This window comes from Pipra filicauda, unplaced genomic scaffold (genome assembly GCF_003945595.2).
Source record: "Pipra filicauda isolate LSUMZ 115617 unplaced genomic scaffold, ASM394559v2 scaffold4_size7858003_pilon, whole genome shotgun sequence".
NCBI classification, from domain to species: domain Eukaryota; kingdom Metazoa; phylum Chordata; class Aves; order Passeriformes; family Pipridae; genus Pipra; species Pipra filicauda.
Window position 1 is genome coordinate 549,917 of NW_024104643.1, and position 16,131 is coordinate 566,047.

Here is a 16,131-nt window from a genome sequence, read left to right on the forward strand (position 1 = left end):
CATATCCAGTTTAACTCCCTCCCAGTTTAGTATGGTGTTTGCTGCCTTCTTGGCAACTAAGGACAGCAGAGAGGAGGTTGGGGCAGGCGGTTGTGATTGATTCTTTTCTGCCCCCAGTTCTCACTTCTGAATAGCAGAAAGGAAAATATTGATTGCACAGATCGTTGTGGAGGAGGTGAGTGTGGAGACTGCTGTGCTGCCACTTCACCAAAGCAGCACCTTCACAAATACAGAGTTTGGCTCCATTTCCTCAGCCATTTAAACTAAATAATCTGGCTACAGAAAAATGGCAATGGTTAAACTGGTCCTCCAGCAGATACCTGTGTTGCCTGGTTGCCATGATTAGGACAGTGTAGCATCGGGTCAGTAGGTTCATCAGATTCAAACATAAAATGACAGCATAGCCTCTGTACTTCAGGTTGCCATGGTCTCACTGGCATCCAGCTCTAACCATGCTAAAACTCAGATGGATATGTCTGTATGAGTTGCAGTTGAACTCTTGACATACCACAAGCAGCAGAAGCAGAAACCCATGGCGTGCTCAGCAGCGCAGCCTGCAATTTTTCTCACCTTCTTCAACCGTTTCAAGACATTTCTGTCTTGCATTGTTTCAGCAGGAGTTCAGTGTTGAATATATCCTTGTTACTGGCTGGGGACAGACACAAGCTTGTCAGACATCCTCAAAGTGGAAACTCCGAGTTGAGAAGAGTTCTGTAGAGTCCTGGTCTCTAGAGCCCAAATTGCCAGATGACCCTATATCGGTTGTCTGGAGAAGTAGTATTGCATGAGTTTCCACAGTCCACACAGTAAATAAATTCTGCACAGTATCTTCAGCTTTCCTTAAATGAATGAGACATCCACCAAAAATAAAAATGCAAAGGGGGTTGAACAAGACACATTCTAGCAGCCTTCTATTGCCAAGTAATACTTGGCAGTACAGAAGATAGGTGAACCTGTATTAATCTTCTGAAAATGCCAGTCACTTTTTCAGGCACAGTATTTGGTGATGACATTTTGTGCTTTTACTCGGTGTGACACCAATATATTTGTAAAATTAGATAAAACTCAAATAAAAATCTCTGTGAGGTATAGCCTAAATATTTATATGAAAACTCAAAAAATAGAAAGTGCTACTATGAGCTTGCAATGTCCAACTCTTTGGTGAGTTTATAAAATTGAAAGAGAGTGTAACTATAGGGGAAAAAAATTACTACTTTTCCAGAATGGTATATATTTTAGGTATTATCTTATGTTATTACTTCAAGTATATGGTATAATTAGTATGTATTATGGATAGTATTACATTAAAGAAATCTCTACTTCTCACTTCTGAATGTGAGAACAATGAAAGTGTGATATTTTGTTATCTTCATAAGATTTATTAATCATTCTTTTTTTGTTGTTGCTGCTTTTGTTACCAACCTAAGCCAAGCGACCTAAGGAAGCATCGGAGAAAGGTATGATAGTGGGGTTCTTTTTAAGTTTGGGAAAGCACATTTATCATATTCCTCTTCTATTTAGAAAACCGGGTCTCTTACCAGCAACTGCATCCCCTCCTCTCCTTTTCATTCAATTTCTGAACATAATCAGTCGAACCCTACCTGGAAAGGCTTGCAGGGATCACAGCTAAGCCACAGAATCAGGGATCACAGCTAAGCCACAGAATCAAGGCCCACGAGTGATACATTGGAGTAGTAGCCTCTACAGCACAAACTTGAAAGAATACTTATATTAAAAAATTATGGACACAAAAGAATTACCTTCAAATGTATTTTGACCATTTTTCTTGCTGGAGGAACCAAAGCCAGATTCCTTGAAATCTTCTGGAGCAGTATAAAATTGTTTACACAGCTGGCACTGATTATGAGATCTATCTTCACATAACAGAAGATAAATAATTATATGCTATGATAAAATTTCTTTCTGCCCATGCTTATTTTCAAGCATACTGACTAGTCTGTTAACACATTGTGGAGAAAGTGGTCATGTTTATGCCTGTATTTACATTCTTACATACCCGAGAAACCTTGTTGACTTGAATAATCCTGATTAATCCAAGAGACCCATTTACACCTGAGGTTATCTTCATGTTTAGACTTTCACTGTATCAACCTGTTTGGCATTAAGGGAATGAACTAATATTCTCATTTCTTTCAAATATATACTTTAAGCTGCCATATTTAGGCACTTGTTCTCACCCAGTAGCATCTTTCAAAAATAAGAATCCTTACAATTTTCTCAAAAAATTGCACTTGAAACCATACATGCTTCAGTTCATTTGATAAACTCATGCAGCATATCTTGAAACGTTCCTGAAAAGCTAGTCTGCTCTCAATGGAGTCTCTCTCCCACAGATTGCAGTTGTTGAAGAAGATGGCCGTGAAGATAAAGCCACAATCAAATGTGAAACTTCTCCTCCTCCAACACCCCGAGCTATCAGAATGACTCATACACTTCCTTCTTCATACCACAATGATGCCAGAAGGTAAGATGTTTGTAAAATGAATTGGCACTTCACAGTTTTACTATGTAATATTAGTTTCTAATCATTCCAAAATGACCCTGTTTCCCATGCCATGAGATAGAAAGCCTTACCAGTTGTCTCTTGTATGACCTTGCAAATGTTTGTCAGTGTTAAATACATCCTGGATATTTCTGTTTTGAGGTACAGTTTTGATGACTAGTAGAAGTAGTAATACTGCAAATCTTAGAAAGAAAAACAGCAGGCTGACTACTGTATTTTTCATTAACTGTTCTTAGCAAATTAAAAATATTTATTTTCAGTCTTGCCTGATGGAGACGATGTGATCTTTTTGCTGTCAGTGTTGCCAAATAATTTAAGGAAAATGTGATTGTTTCACCTGTTGGGGGATCATTAGTAAATTATAACTAATTAATTTGTTTGCAGAGCTGCTCAGAAGAAAGTAAAAAATTACCTGAAAAATTTGGCGTGTTATTTATTCCCTTTCTTTACCATCATTTTGTAGTAGTTTGCCTGCTTCATTGGAGCCAGAAAGCATTGGTCTTGGCAGTGTCAACAGCAGTCAGGACTCCCTGCACAAAGCTCCCAAGAAGAAAGGAATCAAGTCTTCAATCGGACGTTTGTTTGGTAAAAAAGAGAAGGCTCGACTTGGACAGCTCAGTAAGGATTTAGTGGTAACAAGTCAAGGTCATCATTTCACAGTCATTTTTCCATTTTTAATTTCACTTTTCTTTTTCAGTTTTCAATTTGCTTATTGTTCTATTTTTTCTGGCACAAATTTTCCATTAAATTTCATTGTTATCAGCAATTATATTTGTCAAGAGTTTGCTATGACTGTAATGCAAATGAAAGGAGAGTTCTGGCACAAATTGCTAGAGTCATACTCTTCACTGAGCCTGCTGCTTCAATAGTCTGTTGAATTAGGGTAAAAATGCTAACAGTGTATTCTTGAATAATCAAATAAAGAGGAGATGAGAAAGTAGAAAGTAATAAACCACTATAACAGGTGTATCTATGTGATATGGAAAGTCCTTGCAAGTGTAGCTGCTTTTTGGATTTCAGTGTGTCAATAGATGCTCTCTGTTGCTTGTTGCTGAACGTCCTCACCATACTCTTTCAATTAGTTATGCTACTCACAGCAGTTGTTTGTTTTCTTCCTATTTCTGCCCTTTTCCCTTGCCAAGACCTTAGTCTGTTTAATTCATGGCAAAAATTTTCCTCTGCCTATTTCTATAGGACATGTCTATACGTACACATGCCAACACAAGTAACAAATTGGAATAGATGTGTCAGCAAAACTGAAATCCTAGTCTTGAAGATGTCACACAATATATGAATTCGTGAGGCACTAAATTTTTACTGCCATGGTGACCACATAACACTTGTAAAAGAATTTTAAGGCTTTGCAGTAATTGTAAGCATTTAAGCAATACATTAGCCTGAAATAAAAAACCTACATTCATATTAAAATATGTCCTTATCACAACTAACAAGCCCATCACTAAAATAGTATAGAATAGAAAAGGTAATATGAAGGTCAAAGCATCAGAGTAAAATCGAATAACTGAGAATTCTTCATTTATACTCCAACCTTTCCCCTCTCCTCTCTGCCTGTAAGAACCTTGTGTTCTTGAAAAAAACCCAACCTAATTTCTAATTGTAATTTGAATTCCCTTTTTTTTCTCACTATAGGAAGAGTAAAACTAATTTATTTGCTCTTTTAAATAAGAATTTATTAAATAAATCTTTCAAATACACCTGCATGTCAGTTCTGCATTGATGGAGAATTTTATAACTTTAGATTGCAGTTGAAGTTAGACTTTATTAATTCACAGTTACATTCCATAAAACCCTTTTTATTGATACTGATGATTCATGCGCAATAATCTATGATTTCACAGTAACTCAGGAACACAGAGGACAAAAATGTAATAAATATGTTCATGTTTCCTGCAGTTTCTTTGCATTGTGGAACAAAAATGAAATAACAACTTTCAAGTTTATCTCAGGAACAATGCAATCTGGCAGTACATTAATTTCTTACTACCCACCGTGATTAATAAAACATACATAGAATTGGATAAAACCTATTTGTAATTCCCAAGATTAAATCATAAAATTACTAAAAGATATTAGAGATTTGCAATTATATGACATTTTTTGTGGCTTTCATCCTTTAGCCCAACAGCAAAGATTTCAGTATAATTCACATTTTAATTAAATAAACTAGGCTTACAAGCATGTATGAAATGAACAGTAGAACTGTTAACTAACCAAAAAGTAGGAGAGAAGTATTTCTAGAAATTGAAAAGACATTGAGCAGCTAAATTACAAAGTAGTTTTTTCTCATCTTAATTTTTAACATATCAAAAGAAAAGCATATATTCAGTGGCCACTTCCATTCAGTGGCAGTATCATAAAATCATAGAATATTGCGAGTGGAAAGGGACAATGAAATTTAAAAAACAGCAATCACGGTAGTACTTGACTCAATTGTATGACAGGTATGCTATCTGTGCAACTGTATAATTAGTAGTTCTATTTATAGTAAGATACTATATCACAGAAATTTATATAGCAAGTCCTATCACTACTGCACTGCAGAATATTGTATGGTTTTCATAACCTAAATTTATAATACAAAATCCATAAAGAATGTAATTTATTTCCTTGCTTAAAATGAAACACTAACTTTATATAAACACATGCTTCTTACATTTTTTTAATATGGAAAATACCTCTTTTTCAATTACTTATGTTTATATACTGTTATTTAAGAAACAATATTTGAACCTCCAGAGTTGTACCACTAACTTCAATGGAGTCAGGCTGTCTCCCATAATATTGCCTTACTCTGTATTCCTTGCAAAACTCTGAAATTATTAGTTTTCAACTACTAACCTTGTTAGAGTTTTATTTTGTTTTATTGTTTGTTACTGTTACCATCTCTGCTAGACCATTAGAATTGTTGTTCAAAGGCAGATTCATGCCTTAGGAAATTCTTCTGAGAATTAAGATTCAAGATTTCTAGATTCTTCAAGTTTTCTTTAAATTATTGGAGAAGGGGAAAGGAATACTATGGGGAACATAAGTGCATTTTGTTTCTTTCTTCCTGGATTAACTTGATTTTAAACTTATCCAGTCTTCTCTCACTTGGCAAACACCACAGACGCTTACGTATTCTTCCCTCGTAACATTTTAAATATTCTAGACCTAAACCAAACAATATATTCCAGGCATTTTTAGACCTGCCAAGGCAAGCTGATCTGCATGGTGTATGAAAAGTCAGCACTGCACTGCACTCATACCATCTCTCTACAATATATTGAGAGCTGGTCTCTCAAGAAAGGTGTGATATATTGATAGTGCAGTTTGCTAAATCAAAAACTTACTCCAGAGTCAGCAGGGAGCATTTAATAAGATTCTGTAAAACTTGGAAAGGCAGATGAAGTAAAGAAAAGCATACATTCATGTTCTCTGTATTTGTGAGACGCATTTACATCATTCTTATCATGAAACTTGCAGAAGTAGTGTCCCCTTTTAATACAGAAAAAATCTGTCCAGACAAACAGGAGTGCTAAAACAGCACCTGCTTTAAAAAAGCAGCTTAAAACCAAGCTTTTCCAAGTTAATGTCATAAATAAACATGAGGAAGCAGTGAGGTTTGTTCTCACTTGATTGAGGTGCATGTACGTTTGACTCGTAATAGGCTGTGATGCTATTTCACTACTTAACATTTATGCATTATTTTATAGTTAAAATCAACTAATCAGAATAGAATATTTGAATTTTGCGCTTTCTTATTATACCAGTGTCCACACTACAATTGTTTACTATCCATTAGTTGAGAAATAAGAAATTGCCATTTTCAAATGGAGTCAAGCACCCATATTTTACCACACTGTTGTCTTCCTCCTTGTGCCAGTTATACACCTTGTGAACAGGAGCACAGGAGGAAAGCAGCCTTTAAAGAAGTGCTACAGCACTTCTATCTGTACATATGCCTGTGGGAATGAGAGGACAGTGTGAAGCCAGAGCCAGGAGATTGTACTGGCAGATATCTTCATTATTATTTGAATCCAGACAGCGATATAAAAGTCAGACCAACTTTCCTCTTCTGCTATAAGAAAGTCATGTTAGTGGACATACTGTAAGACCAGCAGGGATCATATGTCCTTAGTTTATAATACGATTTTATTTTGGTCCATGTGTCCTTGCTTACTGCAAGCTTCCCTTGTCACTCTGTGTAACCTATTCAAGTTTCCACAACTTTGACAGGATTCAGGCGCCTACAAGACACCTCCAGGGAATTGTAGGAGTCTTTTTACTTCTCTGACAGAGTCTTTGTGTCATCTCTGTGAGTTTGCAGGAATAACAACATCAAAGACTCTAAGACTCTCTATGAAAGGAAAACGAAGGCTTTAGCACTACTACATTAAGTGATGCTGTATTATGGCAATAGTAATGAGACAGTTCTTGAGAATGCACTTTCATTTGTACATTTCTCAACTAAGATTAAAAAATGCTGAGAGCATTGCTTACTTAGCACCATGAGGCTGACCCTTAGGAGGCAAAGAAAAACAGCCAAAGGAGATCAGGGTGCTTTTCTCATAAATTTCTACTAAACACGAGGAGGAGGAAACAATTTTTTTGCTCTACTTCTACTCTTTTCCATGTAGTAAATACTTGCCAGAATTTATTTCTGTAGGTGATAAATGTTCTCCACAAACACCAGATGTCATGGCTTGAGGAAGCAAACTTAGATGATGGTTGTGGGTGGGAGGGGAATTGAAGGGTTGATGAGGGGAACAACTAGGAAAGAGCTATGGGAAAATACAGTGGGGGTTTGGTTTGGTTTGTTTTCCAGGAGGTTACATGGAAACAGAGGCAGCAGCTCAGGAATCTCTGGGATTAAGCAAACTTGGAACCCAAGCAGAAAAGGACAGAAGACTGAAAAAAAAGTGAGTACCTTTTTTATGTGACTTTGTTTGCCTCAAACTTGATTAAAATGTCAGGATTTTTGTTGTTTTTATGCAGACATGTAAGGAGAAGCAAGACCATCTACTATGGCATTTTAGCACTAAGAGTGGGTGTTTTTTTCCCAGTGTAAAAGTTTTTAAAGCTGGATATAAAATATAGGGTGAAATATTCAGAGTTTGTCCATTTCAATATTATTTCATTTGTGAAAGAGCGTAGGTTTATGAGAAAGAGACATTTTTCTATTTCACATTGTCGTTAATTCTGTACCTTTTGCCTACTGGGCAATTCTTAAAATATTAGGTAGGTATTTAATGACTCACTAGATTTTTTTCAGAAGGTTAAAGAAGACTTTTTTGTATTATCTATTGAACACAATGTTATGTCTGTTTATAGAGGTCAAAGGCTCCCCATAAACTCTAGCAGCTTCACTCTCTTTTTGCCTGACAACAAATGGCAACTTAGCTTTTTGTTTGCATGGATTATACAATAATTGAATGCTGTCTTTGATGCAACTCCTTGTAAAAACAGTAAACTGACTCATAGCAGCTGCCAGGAGCTATGGAGAACTAGTAAAATAAGGCTACAAAGGCAAAAGAACTGGAGAAACTGGAGTTCCAGTGTAACTAGAGGGTGTCAGGGAAAAAAGATGGTATTTAAAAATGGCTTCACAAATTCATTATGTAAACAAGTAGGTTTATTTTTCGTCTGTAACCATTAACTTTACAGCTATTATTTAGATTCTGAAAGCCTCATTTTTAAATTTTCCAGTTTTTCAGGTTTCTTTCAGTCTTTTAATATTCCTTTGCAGAGTTTCAAGAGAATTTGCAAGTCTAATCCAAAGAATCTAGGGATAATGTTTGAACTTATCTTTAAATGTTTATGTAGAGTATTTTTAATCACTACTTTCATGTCAAGCCCTTGACAAAATATAACTTTAAGTTTGCACATCTCTGTAATATACAAATGTAAGCATTCCATTGATATCAGCCTCAAGTTAGCAATTAAAGATAGAGAAGTAGACATTGTGCTATTTGAGAGAGAAGGAACATTTTAAAATCAATTAAGAAACTCACAATAACATTCACAGGGATATTAGAGTTGATGAGTCTTGTCCCTCTATTTATCAGTACATTTTTAACACTAATTAGTAATTTAGAGAGATATAGATGTAGAGCATGTTACTCTGCTTTTTTTTACTAAATCTAAAAAGTATCTTTGAGGCCATCATTACCATTCATAAAAAATATAACTGAATTTTCAGCAGCCTTTTTTTAAGTCCATATGTATCTTCCAGCTCTGAGGACTGAATGTACCACAAGGGACGAATGTGTTCACTTTGTTCACTTTCTTATGTGTTAGTTCTTTAATCTGGGTAAAATAACATAAGACTTGACACATACAACTGCATATATGACACTACTACTTCATATATGAGATTGCTTACCAAGTTTTGGGTCTAGAAATAATATGTGTACAGGTAATCTCTTATTAATGTTCTGTCTAATCTCACATAATTAGACTTTCCCGTGCTTTCTGCTTTTCAAGTCTTTCCTTTTTTTCTCCTGTGTCTGTCTGTCCTTGGTTGTTTATGGATTAGATATAATCAGAATGTTATCTGCCAGAAGGAAAGAAATCTTTCATTTGCGACTATGACTATTCAATTAGTCTGAACTGTGTATTATTTATTCTAAGTTTGTGTTCTGTAAATATGTCATGAAGATATTTTTTTCTCTGTTCCTTTTGCCTGTCTTCATAGTTTCTCACTTTAGAATCCTCAGAATTGCTTTTAAGTTTCCTCTTAATTTACTATTACAGAAAGGCTAACATACATTGCTAGTTTATGTGTATATATATATATATGTATATTTACACACATATATATATTATATAGTTGTAGAGGAACCATAGTATGGGAAAAAAAATATAACATATTGTGTTAGAGATATACATGAGATTCTACTGCATCATGGTAGTCATTAGAGTGCCAAGCTATCGACAGAGTGTAAGAGAATTAACACCTCCTTGTAAGAAATGCAGTCACAGAATCACGGAATGGATAAGGTTGGAAGGGACCACAGTGTGTCATCTTGTCCAACTTCCCTGCTCAAGCAGGGTTATCCTAGAGCATATGGCACAGGATCGCATCCAGACAGTTCTGGAATATCAGTCATGTATTTGCATGACTTACCTTAGAAAGTATTAAGTTGAAACAGTCTAGAAGTCATTTAATGAAAAGTTTGTCTAGGTAGGTCAGATTCCTTTCTGCCAACACTTAGCAATGCATAATCCCCTCTGGAAGTAGCTTTCCCATACATACAGTAGCTGCAAGATTGCTGTGCTGTGCAGTGCAAATGAGAATACTGTGCTCTGTAACATTAATGGTGGTGGAGATGTGTATAAGGTCTTTTAAGCGGTAATAAAAGAAGTCTGAGAATCATTTCCTATCTTGTGCTATAGCAGTAAGATTTAAGCCCAAACATTTGATTCCTTTTTACTGCTAAACAAAACCACTCCACAAATCCTGCAGTGACAGTGAGCAGAGTACTGGAACACAGAGAAAAGCAATTCACCTTGTAAGGATTTCTATGGCTAATTTAAATTAGGATATAAAACTCCAAAAGACTCAGACCCACCAGTAGCACTGTTAAAGGATAGGCTAAAGCAGGGAAATACTACTTTGTATTACATTTCAGGTCTGAAAGAGCTTTATTTTTGCTGGCTTTGTCACTTCCTTTACAAAATGAAAACAAAAACCACTACCAAAATAAAAAAAAAAAACCACCAAAAAACCCAAACAACCAAAACCCTCCTCAAAACCAAAACCAACAACAAATACAAAAAACCTCAAAATGTTGATGCCAGAGCCAATTCTTTTTTCCATAAAACTGGTGAAATACCATGTACTGTAACTGTGTTTCTCTTTTACACATGCAAGTTAGGTGAACTGGCTTTCAGCCCTGTTAATAGCTCCACAAATATCCCTTTCAGTTCAGTGGTAGTTCTGGTGCAGGAAAGCAAGGATTCTCCCCTTGATGTGAAACAAAGGCCTAATTCATCACTGTGATCAACACAGGAGTACTGTGATAGTAATCATGAGCTTTGCCAGACTTTACCATTAGCTTTGATTTAGTTTGGATAGAAGTTATTATAAAAGGACAAATTCCTGCTAAAATGATATCCACGGTATTCTTTCAGTTTACTTAATCTCTTAAGTGAGAAATACTTAAAATTCTGAATATCTAATTTTGCATTTTTGAATGTATTCAACTTCATCAGTAATTTCACAAGGATGCCTCTACCCCAGAGATGAAAATGCATGACATTTCAAATTGTCAGCTCCTGCAGACAGTAGGTACTAATTATCCACCAGGTGTCCTGGCTACCTGCTCCCTCAGTAGCAAGCATGTGCATTGATTCTGCTTTGATCTCATGGAGTTACGAACACACTGCAGTGTGTTATCGCATTTTAGCGCAATTTCCAGGCATAGAATAGGGTACCGAAAAATATATTTCACTCTCAAAAGTTTAATGAGAGAATATGGTAATTCTGAAGACCAATTCTCTCTCTAGTGATTGTAGTGTCAAATTTCAAAGTTTCCCTGCTTCTTGCTTAGAAGATGCTATTTAGATGTAAAATTTCTTTCAGTTTCAATTGCCTACTTAGACATCATTAAGATGTAATTAACAGTTTGTCTCAATGATATGCTAGACATTTAAAAACCTCAAACAAGGGTCTCTTTTCATCCAACATTTGGTTGTTACAGTAGATTTATTAGAAATAAGTCTTATTCTTAAGGCATCAAAGAGAAATTAGGGAAGCTGTGTAGAATTTTTAAATTATACCCAACATATTTTTTAAATTATCTGAAAAGATGAACTCAAATTGCCTGACTCATCTATAGATGTTTATTCTCAGACATTGAATATATGACAGCTCTAGTTAATATTGAAACTTTTTAGGTCTTACTATTTGTAAATTGAGCATACAGTCCTTGGAAACAAAAGATGAAGGTAAGGGGTTTAGGGTGTTATTCCATTATTTGGTGAAAATAAATGATGTTGGGTTGTGACAAAGTAATACACCTCATTTTTATTATTTATTATATATTTAAATTAGCCTTTATATTCCACTTCCCTTGTTCTATATAAAAGCTGTTAATATTTTGTATATAATATCTTCTGCCTTTTGCGTGACTCTCAGAGCCTATTTGCCTAATGAGTAACTACTTCAAGAAAACTCAGAGTTTAGGACTGGAAGTATTAATGGCACAGATACCCTTGTTATGATCTGATTAGTGAGAGATGCTTCTGCACAAATTAAGGTGCAAATGAGACCATATGCTTTAGCCAATAATGTGGGTTTTATTTAACAGTAAATGTGAGGTAGAGAGATAGAAAGAAATAGGAAAGTGGGCAGGGGGGAAGTGGGTGGATGAGAAGGAGAGAGAGACAGAGAGCTCATGCAGAAGATAGTCATCACCCATGGATCTGGCAGCATCCCGTTGCTCCTTCTTCCCCCTGGGCTTCTCAGTGGTGGGGGGTCCCAGAGCCATTCTTTGGGGGGGTACCACCTTTGTAAAGTCCAAGTTCCAGGTATCCACGAGGTGGTCACAGATGTTACCATAACTTGAGGTGGCATGCGTGTCAGTTGCTTCCTTTCCCACAGTTTGCCACAGTGAGAATTTTTGCCCAGATGCATTAACCAGGATGTTCTAAACAGATCCCACCTCTACTAGGCCTGGAATTAGTGCCTTCCTGTTGCAAATTTCTCCCATCTATGCTTATCTCAAGTTCCCACTGTGGTGATTTGTCTTATGGTAAGTTCCTTCTGTGGCCTTGACAGTGTTTTGAGACAGGCAACTGTGATCTTTAAGTCCTTACAACCCTCTGTCACCATTACATCCATTTGAATCCCCTAATGATTCAAATAATTTTCACTCATCTAGGCCATATATTTTGACTAAGATATACTCTCCAGAAGGCACCCATCACAAAATGAAGAAGAGATTTTCTCTTAGTATTTTTTTCCTAGTGATTAACCAGTCTCTCTGTGGAAAACAGTCACCTAATTTACAATTCTGGATTCTGTGGTTGACTCCAGCTACCAATTCTCTGTGACTGTGTATACAGATGTTCATAATATCATCCTTTGTGGGTGTTGTGAAAACTATGCACAATAACTTCACCTTGGCATTCACTCAGGGTTGTTATGATAACCAAGGCAGTATCCAGCATAGGAAGTTTGGGTCAGTCCAGTTTCTATTGCAACTCATAAAGGTTTGCAAAAGGTTCAGGTAGAGGCATAGTGTCTCCTGAAACAGCAGAAGTTGATCAATATGTGTCCCACAAGACAATTTCATACCTCAGAAAATGAGTAGATAACACTTGTCTAAAATAAAATAAACTGTATTCCTCTTAAAAATGCACATCTCCACTGACCTCATTTCAGGTAACAAATTAAGACACTTAACAAAAGCTGTATAAATGTTTTACTGTCCTTTTCACTAAAATACCATACATTGGACCCTTTGTGAAAATAATCTTTAACAATGAACTCAGCCAAACTTGAAATATTATCAACAAATAGAGTCATGTTTGCTTCCCTTTTTGCTATAACTGTCCTAATGAACATCATTTGTTTTCTCCTTGTCCACAGTTTTGCTTAGGCATGATGTCAAATTGCCCTTATCCTCACTGGTGGCAAATACAGCTCTAAAGAGTCTGGCTTTGTCTCTGTACGCTGTAGTATAGCTCTGAGTGCCAGCAGTATATATCCTTTCAATTGTAATTTTTATTTCATCTGCAACAATATGTAAAGAGGCAACAAATAAGTGTCTGTCTGAAGAAGGGAGAAAGCTGAAGAAAGAAAAGACTATATATGTTAGATGTTGCCTAATGTGTGTAGTAATTGGTCATAATCCCTGACATTCTTGGGATGTGCTTATTTTATCCTGTGCAGCAACATAAGGCAAGGTTTGAGAGACATTTAAGTGCTATGTAGCCCTAGATTGCAACACAGAGGGGATTTTGACCTTGTGCATGCTGATAGCACAGTGAAAGATTAGCTTAGGACATCCCTTCTGCAGCAATCCCAAATACAAATTATCTCCATGAAAAAGAATTTATAAGCAAGACAGTTATTCTGGATCATGCTGGCAGGATTCCAGTCCAGAAACTGATAAATCCCCTAGTTTAATAATATGAGTCAAGTGCAGAGCTTTAGCTTCATTTTTCCTTCAATTTTGTTTGATTTGACTCTGGACAAGAATCTATTAATTCCATAGTTCCAAAACAAGCTTAAAGTGTGAGGTTTATATTTTCCAAGGCAAATCAAAGTAAACCATTCTTTTCCACGAACCTGTTTTTGGGGAGATTTACTCCACAGCTACATGCTTTTGTTTGCCTTCTGCTTCAAGTTCATTGCAGAAGAGCCTTGATGTGCCAGGACACACACACATGTGCTTGCATACATGGTTAAAGACTTGTAAAATGAAGACTTCAGTAATTCTCCTATGTAAAATTGTGGCTTTAAAAGAAATTCTTAGTATTCATAGCCTTACAATTAACCTTGCTGAGAGGATTGCAGTGCTGTTAAGTCTCAGCTGACTACAATGATGGACATATTAAACAGCAGGAACATCCATATGAACAGAAAAACATATTGGATTAATTGACTCCTCTTCCTTTCTACTCAGAGAAAAAAAAGAGTGATAGGTATTGATAAGTTCATTTCATAAACAAAAGGCTGTGACTTTTATGGGCAAATCCAAGTTTTAGATCCCTGTCAGCAGGCAACTTGAAAAATGTCTAGGTAGAACATTTTGTGGAATAAAAGTTTGAAATACCATAGTTATCATTTAGTTGCTTTTGAATCCACATGATGTCCCTATAATTAGGTTAATTAATTAGGTTTCATGTGTGCAATCGCAATTAAGATTTGATGTAGTGTATTTGTGATTACAAAGAATTTCTGTCTTCTGCAGTATGCAAATTTCTCTTTCTAATGATTTTCTTAATTGCATACATTTTGAAATAATTAATCTAATTGGATTAATTAAGGTCTTTTTCTGTGCCATCCATTTAATGTTCCTCTATACTTAATCCTTATTAAACACCATTATATCCTAAACATACGGTAGCTTTTTTTTTTACAGTAGCTCTTAAGAATATGAAGCCTTTTTCATCATCCAGTCTTTTATTTTCTGAATCAGGAAAATTCAAGTTTTGCATTTAATTTCTTTCCTTCCTGCTTCATCTATGAGAAACTCCCTGATGTTGTTAGTAGCTTTCAGTCTGATAGTCAGTTCTTCCTCCCTTTCTAGCAAACAATACAGTGTTCAGTGGCTATTATTTTCTAATTTCTCATTTCAGCAGAGGAAGGAGAGTTATACAGTGTTCTGATATGGAGTTTAGGATTGTCTGCTGTGTGCAATGTGGTTTTGTCTTGTCTCGATCAGTGTCTAGTCTTTGAGACACACATAAAGATGAATTTTGTTTTTAAACTTAATTCCTTTAGCAAACATTTTAACACTTACTAGAACACTGGAACACTTACTTCAAATCATTACTTAGTCAGAGCTTTCGCAATGTTAAAAAATGTATGTCGCTCTTACATTGATACTTGGAGCATTTTTAGCATTAGAAATGTAAAGATAAAAGGGTATTTATTTTGCAGAGATTATTAAACCTTACTTGGATTATTCTGATGATGAAAAGAATGATACAACATATTTTATTCTATAAATCATATTTTTAAAAAATAATATTTTTATCCTTCATTAAGTTTTTTAAATTCTTTTCCTCATAAAAGTTAAGAATATTTGTATCAGAATGTTGCAAGTTTTATCTACATGTATAAGCCTATCCATTGCAATTTGGAATTTCTGGATAAATATAAACATGTATCCTAATGCATGCAGCTGGCTCTCTAAACAATGATGTCCAGCAGATGCAAATATCCCGTCCAATTAACTGTAGAATTAAGACTCAAAGGAAGAATGAATAAAACAACAGAAGAAAAAAATCTACACAACCTTTAGATTAATACACGCTTAAGGAAAATGGAGTTCCTTTAATAAAATGGTGATAAATTTGTTGTCTTTTAAATAAAAGGCAAATCCCAGAATTAAATATCCATTTTTCTCTGCTGTATTTTATTATTCTAACACAAGATGGTCAGGAAGTGATGGATTGTCCCTTGATCCTCTACTCCTGTAGTGGCCTTCAGGTCCCATATGTTATCCTCAAGTGACTGCAAACTGCCAACTCATTAAAGCTCCAAGAAATTTACTTATATTCAAATTAATCCCTTTGTTTATTTCTCTCAACACATACCCAAAGGAGGACTCAGAGGAAGATGCAATGAGTGGGAGTTCTGGTTCAATATACTCCAGCAGGTTCAAAGTTAAAAGCTTTTTCATCAAAGGTGTTCAAGTCAGTCTTTACAGTTAGCTTAGTAGAAAATGAGCATGAATCATGAATGCATATTCAATTGTAGTGCTACTTCCATCAGATCTGGTAAATTTTTGAACAGTTTGCTAGTTCTTAACTTATATTGCATACCTTCATTGTCCTTCCCTTCTTTTTTTCCTTTCTTAAACTTTCTGTGTATATTTGTCATTTATTTCCACCTACTTTTCTGTATGGTACTTTCTCTCCTCTCTCCCAGC

General features: G+C 35.5%; 1 protein-coding gene across 13 annotated transcripts in view; it reads left to right on the top strand.

The window, feature by feature from the left end:
• PPFIA2 (PTPRF interacting protein alpha 2) overlaps positions 1-16,131 on the top strand; it is a 324,459-nt gene that overhangs the window by 280,924 nt on the left and 27,404 nt on the right. For all 13 annotated transcript variants that reach the window (XM_039386745.1, XM_027747811.2, XM_039386744.1 and 10 more), the window contains 4 exons: positions 1,428-1,457; positions 2,355-2,485; positions 2,988-3,142; positions 7,350-7,443. In XM_039386745.1, the coding sequence (XP_039242679.1) occupies positions 1,428-1,457; positions 2,355-2,485; positions 2,988-3,142; positions 7,350-7,443 (410 nt within the window). The remainder of the gene's footprint in view (positions 1-1,427; positions 1,458-2,354; positions 2,486-2,987; positions 3,143-7,349; positions 7,444-16,131) is intronic.